At 36.2% G+C, this 27,215-nt stretch overlaps 1 protein-coding gene across 1 annotated transcript in view; it reads right to left on the bottom strand.

Moving 5' to 3' along the window:
* Positions 1-4,214: 4,214 nt before the first annotated feature.
* kcnab2a (potassium voltage-gated channel subfamily A regulatory beta subunit 2a) overlaps positions 4,215-27,215 on the bottom strand; it is a 28,870-nt gene continuing 5,869 nt past the window's right edge. The window contains 14 exon segments of the mRNA XM_043252702.1: positions 4,215-4,661; positions 7,441-7,493; positions 7,496-7,528; positions 10,457-10,577; positions 12,454-12,548; positions 12,627-12,747; positions 13,646-13,731; positions 14,455-14,541; positions 14,644-14,687; positions 14,900-14,944; positions 16,022-16,066; positions 20,047-20,126; positions 20,677-20,714; positions 21,026-21,064. Of these exon segments, the coding sequence (XP_043108637.1) occupies positions 4,572-4,661; positions 7,441-7,493; positions 7,496-7,528; positions 10,457-10,577; positions 12,454-12,548; positions 12,627-12,747; positions 13,646-13,731; positions 14,455-14,541; positions 14,644-14,687; positions 14,900-14,944; positions 16,022-16,066; positions 20,047-20,126; positions 20,677-20,714; positions 21,026-21,064 (977 nt within the window). The 3' untranslated portion in view covers positions 4,215-4,571.

Consider the following 27,215-nt stretch of genomic DNA (forward strand, 5'->3'; position numbering starts at 1 on the left):
TATGACTGTTTTACTGTAATTACAATAATAATAATAATAATAATAATAATAATTACAAGTACTTTTTAGTAGTTTTTGGATTCTGATAACAATTCAGATTAAGTAATCAGTCTTAAACCAGCACTGCAAAAAAACTGATAGAGAGACAAAAAGTAGCTTCAACTACATTTATGCATTTCTTTAGAAACTCAAATAAAACCAAAGACAAACAAGACAACATTTTTTTCATTGTCAATATTTTATAGTTGTCATTTCATAGATACTGGCGCTGTACATGTCTAAATTCAGATTCAAGCACAATGCAGTCAGCAAATGCCTTTCAGTGAAAATAAAAGAACCAAAGGCTGGAGTGATCAGGACCATGAATACTCTTATGTATATATATATATGTACAAAGGTCAAACTATATACAGATATATCTGACTCGACATACAGTATTTCTCCACAAAACGTGGAAATGTAGCTTGCCATTGTATACATTTCACAGAATTCTCCAAAATGCATATTCAGTGCAAATAATTGCTCTTTGTTATCTTTGTCATCATCATCATCATCATCATCGTCCTCATCTTCAGGTCAGTACCACCGAAGGGCAACAAAGAATGGTAAAAAAATAAAATCATATTTTTGTCTTTATCTTTGTAAAATATTAAACATGAAAAATAATCTTCTAGTGAACTAAAGTATGGTACTTGAAAGCAATACTCTTCGCATCGGTCAAATCTGGACTGATAATTACTTAATTTCATAACAATCGCACACACTTTTCCCTGTTTTTCCAACCATTCCACTCAGAACTGAAAAGGTTGCTAAATAAAAATCCAAACTGCTCGGAGGCATGGGAAACCAGTCAATGATATTCACCACATCTTCACCAAACTTTTCCGACTCGTGAGAGCAGAAACACACTGACTTGCAGGTACAAGACTAATAAAATGAAAACATTAGTCGACACGAGACACAAACTCAAACATGAGTCCAGTTAAACGCTTTAATATCCAAACACAGTGATGAATCTCAACACTGAAACTAAACTAATAACTGCCTCTGTTCACAAATCTACTCCTCACTTTAAGTTCTTGCACACACTTTAGTGATGCCATTTCATCCCGACGATAATATACAACAATGAAATACAAAGGATCGCTTTCAGATTCAGTACCACTGAAGCACGGACATTACAAAAAAAGACACTTGTTGACAGTAATGAACTTGCAATGCTTATGAGGCAAGAAAATGGTAAAACAACCTTAACACTTCAGCGTTATATTAGCATGATACTATTGATAAAAATGTTCATAAAAACTCACATTTCTATCCATTTGGCTACCATTTTCATTTTTTCTTATTTCTATTTTTATTTGTTTAAATCAACAATTATTTCATGTTTCATTTATTTGTAAGCATTTGGCTACAATTGGTTATTTTTTGTTCTCTCTCGCTCTTATTTTTATGTGCATTTTTTCCAATAATTAATTTATTTGCCTTACAGGATGGATTTCACAAAGCAAATTTTCTAGAAAATATTTTGACCTTAAAATCAGTTTGATACTGCATGGAATAAATGAAGCCTATTTTTTAGGATTATTATTTGTGACAGTACCTCCATGCAAATCGAGTATTTTTTTTCCCCACAAACTATTTTTGCTGCAATGCGATGCTATAAAAAAAGCACACAATGCAAAAAAAAAAAAAAAAAAAAAAAGTACATTACTGTTAACAACATCGGTTTGTAATGACGACATGAATAGACCTGAACCTAAAACATTCCATCAAAAGGGAAAAGACATCAAATGAATGATCTCCAATTAAGCAACTGCCTAACGAATAAAGTGCAAATCGTTCAGAGACTGTCTGTTAGGAGTAACTGATATTATAATCAGGAAACTTACGTGGCTCCAAACGCTCTTTAGAGAGACACACAAACACACAGATGAGATGAACGGACAACAAACTTCAACATTCAACTGTTTAAAACCATGAATACAGTTGATACACACAGACAAATTTAACTCCCATAACTTTGATTCTGATCTTTAGAGTATTTTTAATCACTACCATGAAGAACAGCAAGCTCATCTTCTCAGAACTGTACAAAAATGTCAGTCTGGCCAGCATTATCGGAAAATTAATTGTGCATTAAATGTGCTAAAACAGCACATGGATCCTGTTGCATGCTTTCCAAATTAACCTCATGCAATTCTCTTGTGCTTGATCAGGGACAGTTTGATTAAACGCTGCAAGAAATTCAGTACTATCTGATCAACGTCTGCCGACCAATCTCCACAAAAAAAAAAGAGCTAAAGATTGCTTATCATTCTTCCGGGTGCACTATGTATACTTGCACTAATTATGTATATATGTACTTCTATTCCTAGAGCGCAGAGTGAATATACAAAGTGAAGAAAGATGAGCAGATACATGCTGCTAAGTGAGCCATCGTCTCGCCATGGGAAAGAGGACACAGGAGTCACGTTACTGACGGGATGTGGGATAAATCTTTGGCTTCAGCCACACGTATCATCACCGGCACATATAGAGGAAATGCCAAGTGCCCAGAAATGAGATGAAGAAACAGCAAACAATGTATTTCACATACATACACACACACACACACACACACACACAAACACATGCAGACATAGACATTCTACCGCAGTCCCTGAGCTGCTGACACAAACAGGCCTTTGCTCCTATTAGGTGGGTGAGAGAATGCCTTTAAACAGTCCTTTCCTAATGGCTAGGAAGATCTGCTGAGCTGTGAAAGGCCACAGGTGAGAGCTGGCCCCAGTTACACGAAGACAATATCGTCAAATTGCTGTTGGGTTTGCTACTAATAGATGCCCAGTTGCAGGTTGATGAACCTCTGTTTAGGATTGAACCTGCAACTTTTGTGTTAGCAGCCCGTTATTTAGAACCATTAGGCTACCACCACCTCATGTTACTACTTGTTACTAATAATCAGATGAATGTCACACAAAAAGTCTGTTATTTCACCCTAAAATCAATATTTTAGGACCATCAAGGTTTTTATCACTACTGCTACACACACACACACTCACATATATATGAAAAAAAAAAAGTTGAGAGAAGTTGAGTTATGTTCTAATAAAAAGAACGTGTTCCAGTAATTAGAATATTTTAATCTAATTATGTATCTCTCTCTCTCATATATATATATTATATATATATATATATATATATATATATATATATATATATATATATATATATATATATATATATATATATATATATATATATATATATATATATATTAGGACTTTTTTTATTATTTTGCATTATTTTAGTGACAATTATGTTATTATTATTATTTATTACAATAATATTACTATTATAATTGTGTTTCTTTCTTTTAGTATATACACAGACACACACACACCTACATGTAAACACCTTAAAGCAATAAGAAACACATTTTTTCCCCACATAAGATAAGACAATTTGTAGAGAAAAATATATATTAATAAACCAGTTAAAATGGTCCTAAAATAATAAGTAGATTTATTTCGTATATCTTATATTAAATTAAATATTTTTTTTCTACATAGATATTGATTTTGAAGTGAAATACGACCAGAACACGTTTTGATGTTTTATAGCATTCACTCTTCTGATGTAACATTTGCAGTAATCGCATTAAATACTTTTTTGAAGCATGCTTATCCCATGAGTACTTCAGATAATCAATCTACACTTTAAACTCTAATAAATCAGCATGTGTAATAACTGTACTATCAGTACACTAGCAACAATCTTCAGCAATCACTCAGACAGCTACCGTCCAAAAGCACATCCGATGGAGAGATCTCTGATGGCCCTGTTAGCAAAGCAATGACACGTGAGAAGCCAGGGCCGTATTTTGAGGCTAAACAGCAAAGAGCGAAATGCCCTGTGTAGAACAAGCGTCTGATTTTTGCCCCATTCCACATTAGAGAGGAGCTACTTTTAAATCAGTTTTTACCAAGCCGCTCTCTCTGTTGTTCTCCTAAAGTGCTTATTGGTTTGCCTGCAAAGGGGGCATGTGCATACGCAACATGAGACGACACAGTGAAGATTTCTGGGCCCGGGATACCTTGATGATGTGAACAATGTGTGCAAACCCTAATGGATCACTTAAGTGGCTATGGATAACCTATTTCTGCTCCATTTATGCATTCAATACCCAAAAAAAAGCAAAGAGAAAAACTGAATATTTCCAGCAACCAAGCAAGCATGTTATTTTTTTTAAATGTTGTTAAGCATATTTTTCTTCTTCATTTTGATCTTAATTACCCTAATGATCTGGTTATAAAGTACCCATACGGATGAATCCGTAAGCATGTATCTTCAATGCATCACTCTCTATCCTTTATTTTAACCCCTCAGTCAGTGATGTGTCTTTTTTTTTGTTTGTGTATTTTTCACGTTTCTTGCCCTTTGTGTTGTAAAAGTCCTGCTCTCCAGGGTTTGTGGGTGCTTGCCCGTCTCATGCAGCCGGTACTCATTCAGTAAAAGCTGAAGCGAACGGAGGATCAGGCAAAGGTGTGTGTGGAGCATCCGGTCCCACACTAGGAACGGTAGTCCTTTTTACTGTAGGGTTTGTTGCCCAGGATACTGTCCACCTCGTGCACGATGGAGGATGATAACTTTGGAAGAACCTGTGAAAAAAGCTTAAAACTGAGTGTGGATTCCATATACATATAAAGCTAGAGGATATAGCAAAAAACACACACACACACACACACACACACACACTATTAACGTTTTATAATTAATCACATAAAAATATGCTTTTGTTTGCATGTGTGTTCTGTGTATATTTATTATGTATATTTACTATATTGATATACTGTACATTAATAATAAATTTTAAATTTTTTAAATCTATACTACACATGTGTGTGTATTCTATATACACACACATACATACATATACATACATAAATATACACAGTACACACATATAAACAAAAGCATTTTTGATGAGACAGCAGATGGATGGAGCTTAGACATATATATATATATATATATATATATATATATATATATATATATATATATATATATATATATATATATATATATATATATATATATATACACAGTACAGACCAAAAGTTTGGACACACCTTCTCATTCAAAGAGTTTTCTTTATTTTTATGACTATGAAAATTGTAGATTCACACTGAAGGCATCAAAACTATAAATTAACACATGTGGAATTGTATACATAACAAAAAGTGTGAAACAACTGAAAATATATCTCATATTCTAGGTTCTTCAAAGTAGCCACCTTTTGCTTTGATTACTGCTTTGCACACTCTTGGCATTCTCTTGATGAGCTTCAAGAGGTAGTCACCTGAAATGGTCTTCACTTCACAGTTGTGTCCTGTCAGGTTTAATAAGTGGGATTTCTTGCCTTATAAATGGGGTTGGGACCATCAGTTTTGTTGTGCAGAAGTCAGGTGGATACACAGCTCATAGTCTCACTGAATAGACTGTTAGCTGCTTTTTTCTTGCCATAATACAAATTCTAAGTAAAGAAAAACCAGTGGCCATCATTACTTTAAGAAATGAAGGTCAGTCAGTCGAAAAAATTGGGAAAACTTTGAACTTTACAAAGAAACTGGCTCACATGCAGACCGCCCCAGGAAAGGAAGACCGAGAGTCACCTCTGCTGCGGAGGATAAGTTCATCCGAGTCACCAGCCTCAGAAATCACAGGTTAACAGCAGCTCAGATTAGAGACGAGGTCAATGCCACACAGAGTTCTAGCAGCAGACACATCTCTAGAACAACTGTTAAGAGGAGACTGTGAATCAGGCCTTCATGGTAGAATATCTGCTAGGAAACCACTGCTAAGGACAGGCAACAAGCAGAAGAGACTTGTTTGGGCTAAAGAACACAAGGAATGGACGTTAGACCAGTGGAAATCTAATGTCCAAATTTGAGATCTTTGGTTCCAACCTCTGTGTCTTTGTGCGACGCAGAAAAGGTGAGCGGATGGACTCTACATGCCTGGTTCCCACCGTGAAGCATGGAGGAGGAGGTGTGATGGTGTGGGGGTGCTTTGCTGGTGACACTGTTGGGGATTTATTCAAAATTGAAGACATACTGAACCAGCATGGCTACCACAGCATCTTGCAGCGGCATGCTATTCCATCCAGTTTGCGTTTAGTTGGACCATCATTTAATTTTTAACAGGACAATGACCCCAAAAACACCTCCAGGTTGTGTAAGGGCTATTTGACCAAGAAGGAGAGTGATGGCCTCCACAGTCACCGGACCTGAACCCAATCAGGTGGTTTGGGGTGAGCTGGACCGCAGAGTGAAGGCAAAAGGGCAACAAATGCTAAGCATCTCTGGGAACTCCTTCAAGAGTGTTGGAAGACCATTTCAGGTGACCACCTCTTGAAGCTCATCAAGAGAATGCCAAGAGTGTGCAAAGCAGTAATCAAAGCAAAAGGTGGCTACTTTGAAGAACCTAGAATATGAGATATATTTTCAGTTGTTTCACACTTTTTTGTTATGTATACAATTCCACATGTGTTAATTTATAGTTTTGATGCCTTCAGTGTGAATCTACAATTTTCATAGTCATGAAAATAAAGAAAACTCTTTGAATGAGAAGGTGTGTCCAAACTTTTGGTCTGTACTATATATATACATATATACACATACACATATATATATATATATATATATATATATATATATATATATATATATATATATAGAGAGAGAGAGAGAGAGAGAGAGAGAGAGAGAGAGAGACCCTTGTCTAAGCTCCGCCTATCACCACATTCAAGTTGTGCTCAGATAAGCTTTACAGCTTTACAGAATGTCCCACAGGAACGGAGATTTCTGTGAACAGCATGATTTGCTGTAAATGGGCTCATGAAGTGATTAAAATCGAACAGATTATACTTGTGAGACTGGAAAGCACACCATTATATTGTTAAACTGCTGTAATATGATTAAAATGGCAGAGAGTTTGAAACAGAATGGATGCAAAAATTACATGAGATTCATAGTAGATATAAAAGCCAGATATACTGGCTTTTATATCTAATGTATAAAAAATGATGATTTAGTATATTCAAGTTCAACCTTAATACCACCGATCAAACATCTTTTCCCCATTATTATAATCATATTATAACTTATTTCACTGGATGTAGTTTGTTAGGCTCAATTATAGTAGGTTTTAATAGTAGGTTCTAGAAAATATCTATGCAGCTGATTAAAATTTTTAATTTGTGTTAATTCCCTAGAAAGTTTCAGAAACCTTCAGTTTTTAGAAACTTCAGAAAGAAACTTTGTAAATTCCCCAAATTTTGCAATCCTAAAGAATGATTTTAGGTTGGTCACAGAGCTCATTTTCTGGCAGGGCTTAGCATTTGATTTACACTTTCCACAAAAACATATGTATTCTCACCTGTATTGCTCCTATATTCTCCATTAGCTGATCAGTGCTGGAGGCTCCAAGAGCACAGAGCTCACACCTTCATTTCTCAGGCACCACGCTGGAGACGAGGAGCAGCAAATATGTTGAACAAACAGCATAAATAACATCATACACAACACATGACACAACCTACCCCATCACGAAAAGATAAATGTTCTATTTAAAACAAAACATGTATATGTTTATACAAATTAAGCCATTTCCAAAATTAAAGCAGCTACTTCTCCCACTCCTACACACACTGAAGCATCTCACAAAACACACAGCAGTTGCCAGACCACTCTGTTACCATGGCTCCCAGCACCAGGACACACTGAGCAAGCTCAAAATCAGAGCTGCACAAGCTTCTCTCTTTTTTTTTTTTTTTTTTCGCAGGAAGATGAGCGATATCTGCAGGAGTGCAGAGGAGGTGAAGAGGAGCCATGCTGACCGTTGCTGTTCCCTAAACACGGTCCATGCAACACCGCCGCCACACACAGACAGGAAGGAAACTCTGTGGGGATTTGAACCCCTCCTGGGAGTTTGTTTGTGTGCATGTGTGTGTGAGTGTGTGTGTGCCATCTGTGGCACTGTATGTTGGCACTGCAGTGTGTTTACTGTACTGCTGTGTGTGTGTCTGTGTTAGCTTGTAATACAGAGGCCATTTGGAAGCGTGTTCAAATTTTTCAAGGCAACACTGTGTCAAACGCTGCAGATGATATGAAACATTCAGCTCTGATGTTCTGGGTAAATCGACAGTGGATTTTAACGGATTTTAGCACTTTACCCCTAACAGACTGCTTTGTCACACACACACACACACGCACACACACACACACACACACATTCTACTGTGCATACACAGTAGAATACAAAACTGTAAGAAGTGTTGGGGAGAAAATAAATGCAGTGATAATTTATTATAATTTATTTTTAATAATTTTCATTACTTTTCTAGTATAATTTTAGTGGTATAATTTGACAAAACACATATATAGTAGTGTAGTCTTATGTTACAATGTATTGCACAACAGTGAGTTAAAGCTAAAATGAATGAGTGGACTGATTAACTTTGGTCATTAATTTCAAACTAGGCTTATTATTAAAAGTAAAATGACCTAACTAACTAATATTTGTTTCTGAATTTTTTAACAAAAGGGGACACTTAGTTTCTAGTGATTATTGTCGATTTGATTACAGAGACCATCCATCTATTCTCCTATTTCATACTGCTCAGTGCTTTGATACAATCTGTATTTTTAAAAGCGCATGTAAAAAAAAGTGACTGACTGATTTACTTCAAAAAGCTTCACTGACGTTTAGCTATTTTATTCATTTACAGCCTCCACCGGCACGTCAATAACACACTATGACGTCATACCCTTAAAATAATCAGCTTATTTACATGCACGCGCAGTTCATTAACTCTGACAGCAGATCTGACCCATAGGAGTATTTTTAAACACACTGGCGGTGGTGTAAATGAGCAGTGCTGGCTGTGAATCGATTGGCCGTGCTTGTGCGGGGGAAGAGGGATCTGCACAACCTGGGAGGGGCTGGCAATCCAGTAATGAGGTGTGAAATGTAATGTACGACTGCATTACAGGACAGGTGAGGGAAGAGGACAAGATTCTATTGGCCGCTGCTCTGTTGATTGAGGTCCTGTCAAGATTTTATTCCTCAGCGTCCGCAGTCGATGAATCACAGAGGATGTGTTGTCACATACATACTGCCAATTTATGACTTCTGTGAGGTCGGGAAAACGAAGGGCTTCCTGAAACTTTATAGAGAGTATCAAGACTGGGGTGGATGCAACGACGGCGGTATAGACTGTTTGACGACTGAAATGTTTTCTGCTATACCATTTATACTGCAGTCAATACGTTTGTGGGGCTACAATTATGCAGGACTGCTTTAAATCATAATTCAAAGGAATAGTTCACCCAAAAATTTTTATTCTGTCATCATTTACTTACCCTTGATTAGTTCTAAGTCTGTACGAATTTCTATGTTCTGTCAAACGCAAAGGAAGATATTTTGAAGAAACTTTGTAACCAGGCTGTTTTGGGGCACCTTGACTTCCATAGCATTTTTTTCTACTATAGAAGTCAGTGGTGACCTAAAACAGCCTTGTTACAAACTTAAAAAACTTTGTTCTGTTTCAGCAGGTGTGACTCACATGTCCTGGAATGTGAAGCTGTCAAAAATGTATTACAATTCCAATAAAAGTTTTTTAAAAATATGGTTTTAGTCATTCACGGTAGTTGTTTTCACGCTGATATATGTTTAATTGTTTGTTTTTGTGATAAGTTTGATTTTAGCTAGTAAATTGATGCTATATAAATGGGGTGTGTCGCTGAGTCTGAGGCTCCATCTCATAACAATACTGTGCAGACTTGGGCTCCAAACTAATCTCTACTACCGCCAGCTAGTCTTAGCGCGCACACGCACACACACACACACACACACACACACAAAAACACACTTTGAGTTTCTCAATTGGATAGTTTTTACTTTAACTGGACTATTATGATGTGCAGCAGACCGTGATCACAAGCACTCAGCTCTCAAGATTAGATTACTGTACACTGAAATGATGTAGTTAAATCAAAGCATCGCAGTTCTTATAAAAGCCTTCACTCTAGATCGTACAGCACATATTTCTTTGAAACGTTACACTCCATTCTCTCCAAAAAGCATTACACAACACTTCCTATCTCAGATACCACACCGAGCATCATAAAGCACTATGCCAAATCGATTTGAAACTATTATATTTAACCCTAAGCTTAAGCAAGAATATGATGCCGGAGGAACACTCTTCCATTAAAAGCCTCAAACTAAAGCCATTTGTTTGGCGTAGCCATCCGCAGACGGACAGACGCTTCCGCTCCGGCGGTCTGAGGAAGGGGAGGATGAGAGGGGGAGAGGATGAGCGAGGCACAGGACGGACGGACAGACAGACAGAAAGAGAGAGAGCGGCAGTGTGTCTTTGGGTTAGGCGTACCGATGGCTAGCTGTGGCAGCGTGCAGCCCAGCCGCTCAGCGATTGCCTGCAGCTCTTTCAGCTTCGCCTGCTGGCGTCGGCCCTCCTCGCTCAAGATCTTGTCCTTCAACCACTGGTAGCCCTGTTAACAACACAGCACACCTGCTCAAAAACAGGGGCCCACGCCTACAGCGGTGCACATACACACACACACAACATTATCACACACTCTCACACTCTTTTGGACGTGTAACACTCAGCAGCACCTGTGTGGGGCGGGCCTGTTTTTAAACACGTGACTCTGTCCACCCAAAAGCTCAAATGAGCAGAGATGAACTCACTCAGAGAACTTTAGGGGTAAAGAGACCTCATACACACACTCACAAACATGATCAGTGATTTTTTAGAAAGCTGTGTTAAAAAAAATTGCATAAATGAGTTTAAGGCATATATTAAAATGATTTTTTTCAGTTGATTAGCTAAAAATTACATTACTATCAATTTAAAGTCAACATGAAACACATTTGCAATTCATTGAATTTGATAAAACTTACTAAAAATATACTAGAAATTACTAAAACTAAAACTAAACTAAAACACACACACACACACACACACACACACACACACACACACACACACACTAGTTGCATTTAATTTTCATTTAGTTTAACTTGATGCATGGTACTAAAAGAACTAAAACCCAAATATAAATCTTTAAAAACAATATACACATCAAAAAAATGTGAGAAAAAATTGGTTTTAAATGAAAAGTCACCAAAAAATAAAAGTAAAATATTAAATGAAAACATAAAAAAACGCATATAGGAAATATTCAAAGCTAAAACTAAAATTAAAATCACAACTAGAATAGTATATATATATATATATATATATATATATATATATATATATATATATATATATATATATATATATATACACACACACACACATACACTTTTTGTTTAACAAACAAATAAAAAAACGGTACTACTACAGTAGTATATGAATCTTACTAAACACTGCAACAGGCAAAATCAGGGGAGTCAAACTCAGTTACTGGAGGGTTGGAACCTTTCAGAGTTTAGCTCCAATCCTGCTCCAACACACATACTGCATCCTGTGCCGTTTTCAATTAAACCTATATGACTTGATTAGTTGGATCAGTTACTTAAATTAGGATTACATCTAAACTATGCAGGGCAGTTTGACACCCCTGGCTAAATAGTTATTTTACTACAGACTAACCAACTGATTAACCAACTATTTGCTTGGCTTAAGTTAACGTCTTGTCTTAATTCATTATGACTTCATGATGACTTTAAAGTATAATCTATTATTTCTACTGACTAGTAAAAGCATGTTTGTGTGTGTGCTTGACCAGGATAAATAATCCAGCTTCAGGTCCATCATTAGTAAATATGAATTAACAGTGGAAAAGGACCAGTGTGGTCTAGTGATCTAAACACTCATGGGTCTCCTAATCCAGTGGACCCATCACTGTTCAGACCACCAGCACGGTTCTGTTATAGTCGAGTGTCAATGCACATATACGTTACAAGTTACACAGAGGTAACAAGATATCAGTAATGATCAACAGTGTGACACAAGACTACAGGAGGAAGATGATGGGTCACAAAAACAATGAGCCAAAAACATGCGACTACGCTAACATAAAGCTCGGGAAACGGGTGCTTTTAGTGCGCACTTGTGTGTGTGGTTTAGTGTGCTTGAAAGAGATGGAAACACTGATAAACAAGTGCCAATCCTCCTCAGAGTTACCATAGAAACTCATTCACATAAAGAAATATATGTTGAAGATCAGGCGTGTGGATTCATGCCATCAACAACAAACACATCTACAGGAAAACACCAACTATAGAACCTGGAAGACACGGAACACATTCACATTAGAACACCAAACACCAAGGAATCACATATGAGGCCACTAATGTTTCCAAAGGACCAGGAAGAGGAGGAGGCGGAGACAGAGAGACTCATGGGATATGTAGTACCTTTAGTGAGGCACGAGAGTAGGCTGGCACCCCGCTGTCGTATTTCCCTGAGATTATCCCACAGGCCAGCGGGGACCACGTCATCGCACCCACACCTGAAAAAACAGGCCAAACCCCATTGAGAAGACACATCTGGTCAGGGTCTGAGACTCAGCGACAGCAGCATCACTCACCAATCTTATGGAAGAGCTCAGGAAGCTGCACCTCCACTTTCTCCCTCTGGAACATGTGATACTCTGACTGTTCACAGATTGGTGGGATCTGGTTGAACTGTCGGGCCACAGAATATGCTTCCTACAAAACACAGACAAAATGATAGCTTGCACAAGGTTAGCGTTACGTCTGAATGCAGTTGAGCTGAAATTAAAAAGAATGCACATGCCTGGGCTGAAGTTAACTTCCTGGTCTTCATAATGTCAATGACAACTAGTGTTGGGTGTTACAATTAGTAAAATAATGTCAACACTCCTAAAATCAATATAGAATTTGAAATCTAAATTTACAGATAAAATTAATTGCAGCATCTTTAAACACTTTGTCCGCCCCAGCGTTCACTTTCAGTTTTTCCTGATTCACAGAGGAACCATACAAATAAGACTACTTCTAAATTTACAAAATTCAAATAGAAAAGGAATATTATCTGATTATAGGCTAATCCGCATGAAAGCGAGTTACAGTCTTTCCTGTAGCCCATGGGTTTTCAATCTGAAAGTTCCTGTGGCTGCCCGCAAGCTTTTTTAAAAAAATAAACACATATTAATAATAAACTACTTCTCCAGACCACACTTAGATTCTTTTGTCAAAACAACAGAGAAAATTCTGAATTATCTGCCCATGTAAAATTCACTAAATGGTGGAACATATTATTGGGCAATGGGACAGAAAACCAAATTCTGCACAACATGTTACGCATTAATAGACAAATGAGTTGTGACTGACGAGGCATCACTGAACACAAACAACAGCTCGTCTTTTAACATTCTGTCAGTGTGAAGGGTTTGTCTGACTCAGTGCGGTGCTGTTTTAGATCTCCGATCCGCCCAGTATTTAAGGTTAGACTGTCTCACTGACAGCACCTATTTAAACAGAAGCATCTTTAGATTCATCAAGAGTTCTTCAGGAACAAAAGCAGCCGGTGCCGATGCTGATTACAGGGGTGAAAACAACTAAAAGTTAAGAGACTGTGACTCACCATAATTTCCATGGGACTCCAGCGTGATGTTCCCCAGTACATCGCCATTCCCTGATTGATCACATGGGTCATCGCCCGCACAGTCTCTGCCAATCAGATGGCAGATTTTCAGAGACTTACAGCACCATACATCAAGTCATGTTGCCATCAGAATGTGTCGGTACGGGTGAACGTGTGAAATATTAACAAGCAAGAAAACAAGCTCGATTAATGCGAAGGAGGGGAGTTTAAATGATAAATCACTTTTGGAACGAGCTGGGGAATTTCAATCAATGACAAAATAAACAACTTGTGCTTTGGGTCAATATCAACATCGGCTCAAGAAATAGAACAGCTTCAAATGAGGGCTGGAAAAGATCCATCCTTAATAACCAAAACCAGCCATATCAAAACATTCGTCTTATGAGCTTGAGAGTCATACTGCTCTCGCTTATGTGAGATCTGTCTAAGAGCGCAAGAGAGAAGCAGACTATTGAAGTGTCGAGCTCTTTAATGACACGAACAGCAGATGTCTACAGGCCCCTGAGCTGTTTGTGTTTCAACCATTGAACTGTGTGAACTTTCTAAAGGGCAGCTAGGCTAATAAAAGTAGATCAAATAACATTTCTGCCATGTTTTTTTTAAAGAGCAGCCACCCTTTCTCCTGAAAACATTGATTGAGATTTAATTCAGGCTGGCAACTTACAAAAGGGCAAATGGGTAAATTGTGAATTGCTTGCATTTGATTTGAGGAATCAATCTGGAGCAGCACAGGATGAAGATATAGTAGAGTTTGTTATTTAAAGGTTTATAGCAAATGAAATGAGTACCTTCCATGGGTGTGTTAGGGTCTGGTCTGTTTGCAAACACTACGTCCACATACTCCAGCTGCAGTCTCTCCAATGATGCCTTCAGACCTACAGAAGTGTAACACAAATCAGTTCTGCACAAAATGAATGAAATTGTGAAGTTCAGGTCAGCTGCTGCTCTGTAACATGTAAGCTTTGAGGTCCACTCACCTTCTATAATGTGTTTTCTTGACAGTCCTCTCTCAGTCTCTGCTCTAGAAAACAGCAGCATATTTACTATTTGGGCAATTATCAGTGATGCCAACTTTAGTAAATTATATTGATGAGACATTACTTGGCTTGATATGTGTTCATATGATAGAAAAAAGCTAAAGCTACTTTGTGTAATCCATGAGTGTAACATTAAAACTTTAGAAGCTTTGTTCACATAATGCCATGATTCATTGTATAATAAAAATATACATACTTTCCACCCCAAAATATTTTGGTTGTAATGACTAAACTTGAGCGTCTGCAAAAAAAGAAAAAAAAAAATTAGGTCACTTTTTGGAAGGCGTTTAAAAGTAATTATCAGGTTGCAAATAATTACACCAGAATAATGGCTTGCGGTAACCATTTTAATTTCAAAGGAATGCATGGTCACACACACACACACACACATACACATACACGTTTATTTAGCTGTCTAAATGAGGACATAGCACAGACATCTGCTTTCATGTAAAGGTTTATAAGTATATTTGATAATCATTTTAATAATTACATAAATGCAATTACATGCATAAATGCATGCATTAACACATACAGTATACATATACACACACACACACACTCAAACACTACTGCTTACATGTAATCTGGATTAAACCTGGATAAGAATCCATGAAATTAAGTACTCATATTAGGTTATATTAGAGGTTATATTACATTTTTAAATGTTTATAATCAGATTACTTTTTAATTATTGCATGATTACAGATTTTACACATAATTCACTACCACATACAGTTTTTGTTTAAAGAATATTCTTTCCTCAAACAGAAGTTCTGTCAGATTTAGCTGACTTTCTCACAAATTGTAAGTAAGCCCACGCATAGACACACAGGACAGAAATAAGCTATGTCTCTGCAGAGGTGAGGGGTTGTGTGCCCTGATATTGATGCACACTGACTAGCAGGATGACTAAGCAGCACGGTATCACACACACACACAAATGTGAAGATCCTTTCCTGCAGAGAGCTCAGTTACTTTTCATCTCATTATGCAGAAACAGCGAGAGCCCACCCTGCTTTAAATGAAAACCTCTTAACAAAAGGGATTCTATTAACCATGACCCTCCTTTAGCTTGTGTTAGGTTACACACACATATATCAGGACATCAACTGCACAATAAACTCACCCATGCGACCGTTTCATAATTCAATATCTAGATGGGACATCTGCAGGGGTGAGCCAGTCTTTAATAATTTATGTTTCTGCCTGTCTGGGATGGCTGTGGCACAATCTCTGAGGCACTGGGCCGAGTTATCAGCACAAGATAAGAAGCGGCTGAAGGAAATGAAAAGCTGTATGTTGTTAATGAACATACCTCCATCCTTTCTTCTTTATGATGTTGCCCAGCACCATCTCCGCCCTGCAACAGAAAACCTGATGGTTATCGGACTAATCCGTCATTTTATTGACATATAGAGGCAACAAAACAGGCTGCTGAAGGGACATTTCAAATTTCATAAATCACCTCTTTCGAGACACCAATATGATACATTTAAATAAAACAAAACAAAAAAACAGCCATAGAAATATAAATTGGATATTTTCAGAAATAAAACATTAAAATCAACAAACTTAAAAATATACATCTACACCTGGTCAAAGCTCATTTTGAGAAAATAGCCTTTAAATATATAATATAATTGAAATCTAGACACAAATGGGTAAGGTACAATAAAATAAACACTTGAATGTGTATTTTGGATGTTTTTATTTATTTCTAAAACAATACATTATAGTCAAATATATAACAGGCTATAATTTAAATGAACTTTGCCTGTAGCGTCTAGCTTTAAAGCAGTAAGGTATGTGAATGAGTAATTAACACAACCTGGGTGCTAAAAGCATATTTAAAAAATGTGCCTCCTTTTCATACACAGATGAGGAAAAGTGTCAGCAACAGCCTGGAGACTAAAATGCTCTCTGGCAGCCATTAGTGATGCTGAGGGTGCTAATTGGGCCCAATGAGGATATAGTTTGGGCTGAGATTGTCCCAGTGAGTGATATTCTTCCTCAAACCGCACACCAGTCAAGTCAATAAACCACTGTGCTGTAATTTAGTCCACGCTTACTTGCACTACAAATCCCACCCACTGCTATACTAATCTTTCTAAAATCCTTCTGCAATCATGTTTTTTTTTCTTCCTAGTATTCTTATAAGAAGACAAAGACTGTTAAAGAAATACTTGACTTTAAAATGAAAATCACTCTTATTTTGCTCCAAACCCCTTGAGTTGCTTCTCATCTTCAGTGCTGCTTTTTTCATTTAGTGAAAGTGAATAAAGCAATATACTGTCACGGTCCAAAAACAGCAAATGTTCTTCTTAAAGTTCAAAAGTATCCTCTCCCATTTTTTTGGAATGCTCAGGAGGAATCAAAATGGGTTTGATCTCATATTTCAGTAACAACATTTTAAACTCTCGGATAAATTAACCTTCTAACAATGGTTGGCAAAAATAATTTTACTCGTTGTGCCATAAGGCAGTGTTGTTTTTAAGTTTAAACTATTACTTTTTTATATACAAAATATAAATATTAGATGAACTTAACTTCAAACAACAGCAACAACAACAACAACAACAGCAGAAATAAGAAATAATGGAAATAAACTATGTTTAAGTACTAAAATTACTAAAACTAATAAAAAAATACTAAATTTAAATAGAAATATAAGGAAAAATACCAAAAGCACATAAAATCACTAAACCTAAAGAAATTAATATTATAATACTTAATTTATATAATACTAAAATAACACCTAACACCTCTATTTATTGTCTCAAGCTTTTAACTAAGCAACTTACTTAAAGAAAAGGTCCAAAAGAATATAAGACATGACATTTTTGCATTGTACACAAGTAAACATCGGCTGGTCTTTAAAATCAAATAATAATAAATAATAAAAAGAAAAATAAATCAAATAAGAAAGCACATCTGATACCTGTAAACAATCCAGTTTTAATGTGACCCTGGACCACAAAATGAGTTTTATGCCACTAGGGTATAATTGTAGCAATAGCCAAAAATACATTGTATGCGCCTAAAAATTATAGGTTTTTATTTTCTGCCAAATCATTAGGATATAAAGTAAAGATCATAAAAGATATTTTTTAAATTTCCTACCATAAATATATGGTAATATGCATTTCTAAGAACTTTGTTGCTTACATGTGCTACAAGAAAGCTGCAACTTTAAAGATGATTTTCTCAGTATTTATTTTTTTTTGCATGCTCAGATTCCAGATTTTCAAATAGTTGTATCTTGACCAAATATTTTCCTAACAAACTATACATCAAAAGAAAGCTTATTTATCAGCTTTCTGTTGATGTATAAATCTCAATTTCTAAAAATGTACACTTATGACTGGTTTTGTGGTCCAGGGTCACGTATCATGTATCCATAAAAAAATATTTCTTAAAAATATAAATACTATTATACATTATTCTAAATGATTTTTACTATAACAGATATTAAATAATAAAAATGTCCAATAACAGAAAGCTGTGACTTATCAATCAGAATCAAGTATTTCAGCGAGTTGTGCAAGTCCAACGAAATAATCAATCTATCACAAAGATGGATGCACATCTTTAATCTTGATTGATTCGATGTGTCACGCTGATCCAGGCTTCATATGAAAACAGAAAGCTGTTGAATGCTAGCTGTTGTGCTTTGATTTAGTGATCATTAGATGCAGAGAGATCTTCATTAATCCACATGAGTGTACTTTGCACTTTCTTAAAAAGTCCCCACTTCAAAGCAGGTTCCCAGAGATGGCAGAAAAAAGCTCATCTTTACGAAGATATCTGAATATGAGAGATGGATGGAGGGGGCGGCTCAGCCTGAGTTTTTGTTTGTTTATGTACGAGGGAGAGAAATACAGAAAGGTGACAAAAGCTGATGTGAGTATGCACATGCCAATGTATGTGCCAGCATGCGTGTGTGTGCACGTAGTATTTACACAGGGGTGTTTGTCCCATCACGGCCTGTGGGTTTAGTGCATTGCTATGACCACAGCTGGACCTTCCCACTCTCATGTCTTCCCACTCCTCTCACCCCATCAGAGCTGCCCACGCCCAGTGCTCAGATAATGACAGAGCACATTACCAACCGCTATCCTCACCTAATTTGCACAGTTTATTTATGAAACATCATGTGTCAGGCAACTTTCCTTGTTTGGAGGAAGGAGAATGTGCTCTAATATGGATTCTCAGCACTAGGAATAACATCTGAGATTAACTATCTGATATACAGATGCATTACTGTCAGGATACAAATCTCTCAAATTAGAAATTGCAGCAGCGTTCACAATAAACACGATGAGCATAAAAAAAAGTAAAAAAAAAACCCATCAGATGTTTATCTATAGTATCTCTAAAACAAGGGTGCATCTCAAAAAATTTTTAACATAGTGAAAATGTTATTGTAAATGACTTTTATATTTTTAAGACTTATCGAATGTAAAGTAAAACAACATTGTTTTGTTTTTGTTATAATTTTATGAATAGACAATATACAGCTCATCAATGTCAAAAATTCAGTATCTCAAAATATTTTATTTTAAATATTACGTTTGAGTTTCATTAAATGACTATCCCTATAATGTAAATTGAGGCCATCTGTTGTTCTTTGACCTTGTAACTGTAACCTCTAATCATCAAAATTAAAACAAAAAAAAAAAACTTTTGAAATGTTCTACTTTACATGTAAAAAATCTAGAATATATGAAAGTTTCACAACTTTTCCACGATATTCATTTTTTTAATGCACTGGTATATTTATGCAAATTTAGTGTATATGGCAGTCCATATATTTACAGACAAATAACAACAGTAATCATGAATTTGGCTTGTATGACACATTAAGACATGATGTCACTTCAAGATCCAACTAGAAGTGATACTGCAGTATCTACCACATAAGTAAATGGCCATGACAGTTTCGAGTCCTTCTCTAATCCCAAGAACAGCACTGCTGGGTTGTGCTGAGTCGTTATGACAAGATCAACACAAACTCCCACGCAAGACATGGACGAGGAACGCCATTTCCAACGATGCCCTGGGTCAGCTGCCATAGAAATGTTCATTCACCTTTTGAAATAAGCCTTAGCTTTAAAGCAAACTTGAGGAAAGTTCATGCTTTAAGAAAAATGTATAAAACTGACAACTAGATCTGATATTAAAAATATAAGCAAACACCTGTAATTTTTGATGCTGCAAATGTTGTGTAAACTTTTTAAAATATCACATTACTTAACTAATTCACCAGATTAACAGAAAGTACATATTTCAGCACGTGGTAATATGACAGGGTGGGCTGTGTGTTCATTTTGGCGCACTCACTTTCCTGCAGCGTAGACCTCTGCCGTGTCGAACAGATTGATCCCATTCTCGTATGCCAGAGTCATCAGCTGCTCCGCAATCTGTCAGAAGGAAGGAAGAGAGAGGACAGCATCCAGCATTCAAGGTGTTGCAGGCTCTTCCATTATAAAAAGCTGCTATATAAGTCATATTTAATGTGCTTAGTTGCATTTACAATGCATGCTGGAAATGAAATAAAAAAACTACTGGAAGCTGAATAGTGTATTGGCAGAGAAAAAATCTGTCTATAAATTTGAATGTTTAAACAAACTAAAGCATTAGCAAATTTTTATGTTGAAAAACATATTTTTATAATTAAATAAATAGTATAAGTATTACATTTGAAAAAAAAAAATCACAATGTGTCATTATTTATTTATCAAAAATAAAGCTAACATGGAAAACCCATAGGTATTCAACTACTCACTGGCATCAAACCTGGTGCAAAGGTCTGATTTTAACTTATTTAGCTTTTTTATATTGTTTTTTGCAAAGACAAGAGACTGAGTAAATGATGACAGAACATTCATTTTTGGGTGAACTATTCCTGCAAGTGTGAAAGAATACAAAAGATCACATCATCGGAGTAGTCAGTGTTTATACTCATCATACCTCATCTGTGATCTGTCCTCCAAACGTAACCCATGTTCCTGTAAAAAGATTTAGAATCAGTCACTGCTTTTCACAAGATAAACCGGCTTTAAATGATTATCAGTGATCCACCAATGACACTAAAGAGTAAAGCCTTAAGACAAAGCTACAGATAACATGGATAATCTTTAATGCCCTGCTCAAGAGAACAGAACACCGCTGGCTGCATGGTGCAGATTTCTGCTGTCTGCCACTTCAGTCTGAAGGAAATTCATCTTATGACAAAAAAAGACTACAAAAGCTTGTATTGTTGGTTGCAAGTTTCTTATCTATTTTACAAAAGGGCTTAATCGAAAGGCCATAAACCTACCTAATCCAAGACATGAGACTCTCAGGCCTGACTTCCCAGGTTTCTGGAAAAAAGAAAATGACAATGATTAATAGGTTTTACTCTGCTTTCTTTATCACTTTGTTCTCTCTAAAGTCAGAATAATACAACTGAAGTACTATATCAGACTGTCAGCTTTGAAAGTGTCAAGCTAATTTTCTCAACAAAAAAAAGTTCTGTTCTAAAAACTATTGAGCTGCCTAAAAAAGACGGCAAAAGATTTGTTCAGGTGTAATAAATGGTGAGTCAAGTCCTTCTGTACAGTTCAGTTCTTGTCCATGCTGTTCACTATGGTTTTGAAAACTGAACTACTGTTTTCAGTCAATGAGATTCTTGAGTGACCCTGGCCTGAGTCCTGTAGATGCCACTGGGGCTGCCAGGGAGCTTACAGAGTTTATAAGCCATTCTGCTGATTGGTGTATCTTGTGGAAAATAAGTCTTAGCAGTGCCTGAGGGCAGATTACTGACCCCAGATTCTTGGGAGCGAGGAAGACTATAGACTTATAGAGACAGCAGCTATAATGAAGAATAACTGGTTAAAGAAAGGCTCAACAGTCCAGAGTCACACGAGAGAAAGAGAGAAGTTTTCAAGTTCTGTACCATTCTTTGAAATTCAGCACAGATCATCTCGGAGGACAGCTCACACCCAGAGGTTTGGGCACAAGAATTTGGACCCAACTTTGTTTTGTTTAATTTTTATGTTGTTTTAGTTAGACTTTATTATTATATATTTTTTTTTAATTTTCCAGCCAAGAAAACTAGTGTGCCAAAAAGAACAGTGTTGCATACAAAGCCAAAAAGATGGTAAGATGATTATAAGATTTGTAAAGGTTCACAGAAAGAAAACAAAACACGATTAGAATGCATAAAACAGCAGATTTGTACCACAGATGTCTGAAATTAGCAAAACAGAAGAACAGCACGTACTTTTCTCTGTGTTTGTGTGTGTTTGTATATTGGACTGATTGTATATACTGAAATATTTAATTTGTTTGTAACACACACACACGCACAAGGATAGATAGATTATGCTGTTATATGAAATTAAGTGCTATGAAACAAATAACTGCATCCAAAATAAAGTTATTTACAATTTAAAAGAGTAAATATGTACATGCATATATGCATATTAAAATAATTTATATTATTATTTTCTTAAATATATACATGCATGTTTGTATTTACACAATATTTAGATAAATAAATCTAAATACACATAGCACACACACGCACGCGCGCACGCGCAGCGATAGATAGATTATGCTGTCAGCCCTAGTTTGTGATGTCTGTACACGAGCATGTGTGTAACTGGGATTAGGGTGATATAACAAGCTGTCTCTGTGTGTAGGAGTACAAGGCTTGTATTTGCGTGTTTCTATATGCGTACGTGGTGTTTTTGTGTGTGTGTGCATTTGTGCGGGGGCGTCCATGTTGGATTAGAAACATGTGGGTGTCCAGTGGCACAGTGCAATGAAAGACAGACGTCAGCAGGTCACAGCGAGCCACATGCTGCATAGGATCCAAAAAATAACCTGGATGGCCGGACCGGACCAGCTTTTCATGAGATCCTATTCATATCAGTATTTTCTGAGAATTTTAAAATGGTTGGTGATTTCTCCAGGCACCTTAGCACAAAAGTTCAAAAGATTAAAATTCAGAAATGTTTGGTAAATAACCCATCGGAGCGCTGCGCTCTTTCCTGTAGACACAAGGGAATCTCGAAGTTAATAAGCAAATGTCTATCTGCAAGGCACAATTCACAAGGGGAAGAGGAATGAGTATCTGCTCAAATCTAGTTTTGCAATTAACATGGAGCTAAAAAGTAAAGAGCATGTGGTTAATCAACAATGGTCAAGGCAATGTCACAAAAAGTTATTAACTTTTTAATTAGAGTTTGCGGTGAGATAAACTGTTGTATGTTGGACAGAAGCATCATGGTACAGCTCCTTAATCGTAAAGAACTCAGAGACAAGCCTTCTGCCACTGTATCAGCAAATCTACTGTAAACATGAAGCATATAATTTCTGTGTGACTATAATCATCAGACAACATTGCAACAACAATGACTCTTATCTGCTGCCCCCCATCTTGGTCATGTCACTGTTGCTTTGTGGAGCTCTAAACAATGTCTTTTTAGCATTATATAGCAGCAGTGTTAACACTCAATAATCAAAAAGCTTCATATTATTTTTAATTCTTAAAATTCAGACTGAACCACTGTTTGCAGATGGACTATTCTGATGAAGTCTTTTATACTTTTCTGGACCTTGACAGTGACATTACTTGGCAGTCGATGGGACAGTCACAGAGCCTTAGATCCTTGTCAAGCTACACAACATTGCATTCATTCAACTGAAGGCGATTCATCTGTGATTATGAACGTGATATTGCGTAGTTTGGCAAGGTGATGAAGATTAGCTTTCAATGCCATTGTTTTTATGCATACATATTTTTAGATCTGTAATAATGACCGACCTGTACCGAAATGGAAGCTTTCTTTAAAAGACTTACAAATGTTTTTGAGAGATACACTTTCATCAAAGTGATTAATAATAACAGTACTTGTGTTTTGTCAAATTACTGTACAGTTGAATACTGATCATAATAGAAAAAGCTCAAGCAGCTTATGCTGCTATATACCTCCACAGGCCAACATTACAGTTTTTTATTACATTTGGTGAAAATGTGCATTTTTAACTAACTAGTAATCTAACTTTTGTGGTTTAGAAATGCTGTTGTAACAAACAAACTTACGCAATACACACAATTCTGACTTGACATAAAACTGACTTGAATATGCAAATGCATACTTTTTAAAACTCTGATAACTGCTGATAATTCTCATCCTGGTGAGGCGTTTCAGCTCACACACTCCAAAATCAATGTGTTGTTGCATAATGGCCTTTCAATAAAGCATTACACCGGTTGGTGTGATTGCGTTGTGTAAAACGTGAAAACGGGCACGTGCCAAAGATTTATCTCAATCTCATCTCTGGCTGCCAAAAATGAGCCTTCTTATTCTCATTATACGCAGCAATTACCACCCAGTAGGAAACAAACAATATGCACACATGAATTCCAAGGCTGTTTAAGATTCATTCATTGGTTGCACTCTTGTACAGTGAATAAGATCTGAGATATGGAGATCAGAAGAAGACTCCTTTCATGGTTTGATGTTTGTTACATCAAATGGAGTATCCTTAACATGATTAGTTCAAATTAAACCGGAACTGAAGCTGTGCAACTGTGTCAAGGAAGCTCAAATAATAAGACGAATTCTGTTAAAACCACTATGCTGGACTAAAGAAATTAGCAAATCGAAAGACAATCCAGGCCAGCAATGTCTTGATTGTGTTACTGTTTTCTTGTTGTCAGCGTTGTGTTGTGTTGAATATTTTATGGGCTGGAGCTGAATACTGCATGGTGGACGGCAGCCCAGTCACAACTGGACCCAGGTGCAGAGCTGAAGACTGGGTTTGCCAGGAGTCACCAGAGACCAAGCCAGAGGTCAATAAATGTCACCTGTGTCTTTTAGCCGGGTTAACGATATGCAGAGAACGCGGGGCGGCCAGGTTTGTTTACGAAGCAGAGGGAGTTCAGCTTTTCAGAGTTCAGATGACTTCTGTCTCTGTTTATCGTCTCCACCTGCCTCAGTGAGTTTGTGAACTGAAAAGATCAGGACATCACGCTTTAAAGCTAGAACACTATTTGTCAAAACACATTTGTCAATATTAAAGCAATAGTTTGACCAAATAAATGCAATTTCTCACATCTTTTGAATGGCAGAAATAAATACATAGCCATTGATTTCGATTATCATTGACATGAAGTGTAAATTAGGGATGCAACAGTACCATTTTTTCAGAACCGATACAATCCTTAAAATTTTGAGTGTCTGCTGACACCGATTCAATCCATTTTTTTTTTTTTAAATCAATGTAGAACTTTTTACTTCTCTGTGTTGACATGATCATCACTCGTGTGTTAAACACAATCTACTACATACAGACAACTTAATTTTAATAAAAATTTAAAATGAAAAATATATAATTTTATAATTTATATATTATCTTATATTTATTTATATATTATATTATATTATCTATAAAAATACTATTATAAACTAATTTATTGGTTAATTTAGCAGCAAAAGATACTCTAGAAAAATCATGAGTGCACAATACCTTTATAAAATCTAGTGAAAAATTGTTATTAACAAATAATGGTGAATAAGCTAAGGACTAAATCTGGTAAAATGTTACACCTTTTCTTTGCATTGTAGTAAAATATATTCATGAGTAAACAAGCAGATACATTTTTGTGCCTTTTGAGGGGCTCGACAATAACAGAATAGTATACGCACAATATCTGATTTGGATCGGCCTCGTCTGATCGATACCCGATCCAAAGAAAATGACCACACCGGACCCGATACCGATCCTTGGTATCGGATTGATGTAGCTTCAATATCATTTTGTTTAAGATAGGCCTGGTGCAATAATCAATATATTGACTTAGAGCACAACATATGTACATGACCTCCAAAATTGTTGTTGTTAGAATATTTTGACGATTATATTTACAAAAAACAAAAACATTATTAAAAAAATTAAAAATAAAATAATTATTATTTTTAAATCCTTCTACAAAAAAGTTTCATCTGCAGATATGGCCTTGTTTAGGGAACTGAGCTTCTGTTCACGAGATATGGCCGTTAAATAGGGATTGTGTTTTTGGCAGTAAAGTAGTAGAGATGGGCGATATGATCTAAAAGAATTATCTTGATAATTTCAGGTATTGAGATAACGATATCAATGACAATAAATAAATATATATGAATAAATATAAATAAATGAATTATATAAAACACACACACACATACATATATATATATATATATATATACATATATATATATATATACACACATATATATATAAAAGACACACACAGTAAATTATTATTACTATTGTAAATAATTGTAAAAAAAAAAACTATGTGTGACTTATAATACATTTATTAACAGAGCTGTTACCTAGTGTACACCCTTACTTTTCAGAGGAAAAAAAGGAAAAATCTATAACTGGAAAAATCCTTTTTCTATTCTTCTCCCTCAACTTTTCTACCATTTTACGTTAAGTACTCTCCAAAATGGCGGAAGATTTAACTTAGGGTCTTACAGGTTTGGAACAGGTTTGAAACAACATGAGGGTGAGTACTTAATGACAGAATTTTCATTTTACCCTTTAATCATCAACCCTTTTTACCCTTTTCATCAACCCTATAACTTAAATTAACTTCAACATCAGCATGAGATGGCTTCAGTACTTGAAATAAAGTGCACAAGTCATATTGCCAACTTTTATGATGCCTAAGGGTGAATAAAAGATGACCAAATGTTCATTTTAGGCAAGGAAAATGCATTTCGCATGACCAAACAGTAGCCAAATGGCCCTCAAAGGAAATGAGAGCATCACTAAAGTAGCGCACAAGCCGTGCTGTTATAAGTAATTAATGCCAGGCAAGGGCTAAAAGGTCACGAGGAGCAATGTACCAAATTCTTCAAGTAATCTGCAGTGGGTAATGTGTTCAATTATATGTACACCATTCTTTCTTCACACAATACTCTGATGGCTGCCTCGTGCGGATTTGTTCTCTGAAATTTGTGTTTATGTAAGAGCAATTCAGACTGTGAGCAAGCCTCCTACACCCTGTTCTAAAAGCAGTAGCTCTACCTGAGAACGGCTTCAGCTCTAGTCAGAAAGAAGTTCCATCTCAAATCCCACATCTTTCCCTCTTCTCCACTAACACCACCCGTTTTTCCTCAGCCTCCACACACACACTGTGAATAAGAGTTCACGTTACCATTATCAGGGTTATGAAGTGGCCCACACAGAATCAACACGTGCACAATTTCAGACCTGCAGAACAGGAATGTCTGTCGTTCACAAAGTCCTACACAATCCCTTTATCTTTAGTAACAAATAGGTTGGATGTGCCCATATATAATAACAGCTTTTGTATGTTGCTGCCATACTAGTCACTTAAAACTTAAATTTAAATAAAAAGACAGTACTGTTTAAAAGTTTGGAGTCAGTGCAATTTTTAAATGCTTTCCTGTATGCTTGCATCTGTTTGAACAAAAACAGTAAAAACAGAAATATTGTAAAAG

Source organism: Puntigrus tetrazona, chromosome 11, assembly GCF_018831695.1.
Source record: "Puntigrus tetrazona isolate hp1 chromosome 11, ASM1883169v1, whole genome shotgun sequence".
Classification (NCBI taxonomy): Eukaryota; Metazoa; Chordata; class Actinopteri; order Cypriniformes; family Cyprinidae; genus Puntigrus; species Puntigrus tetrazona.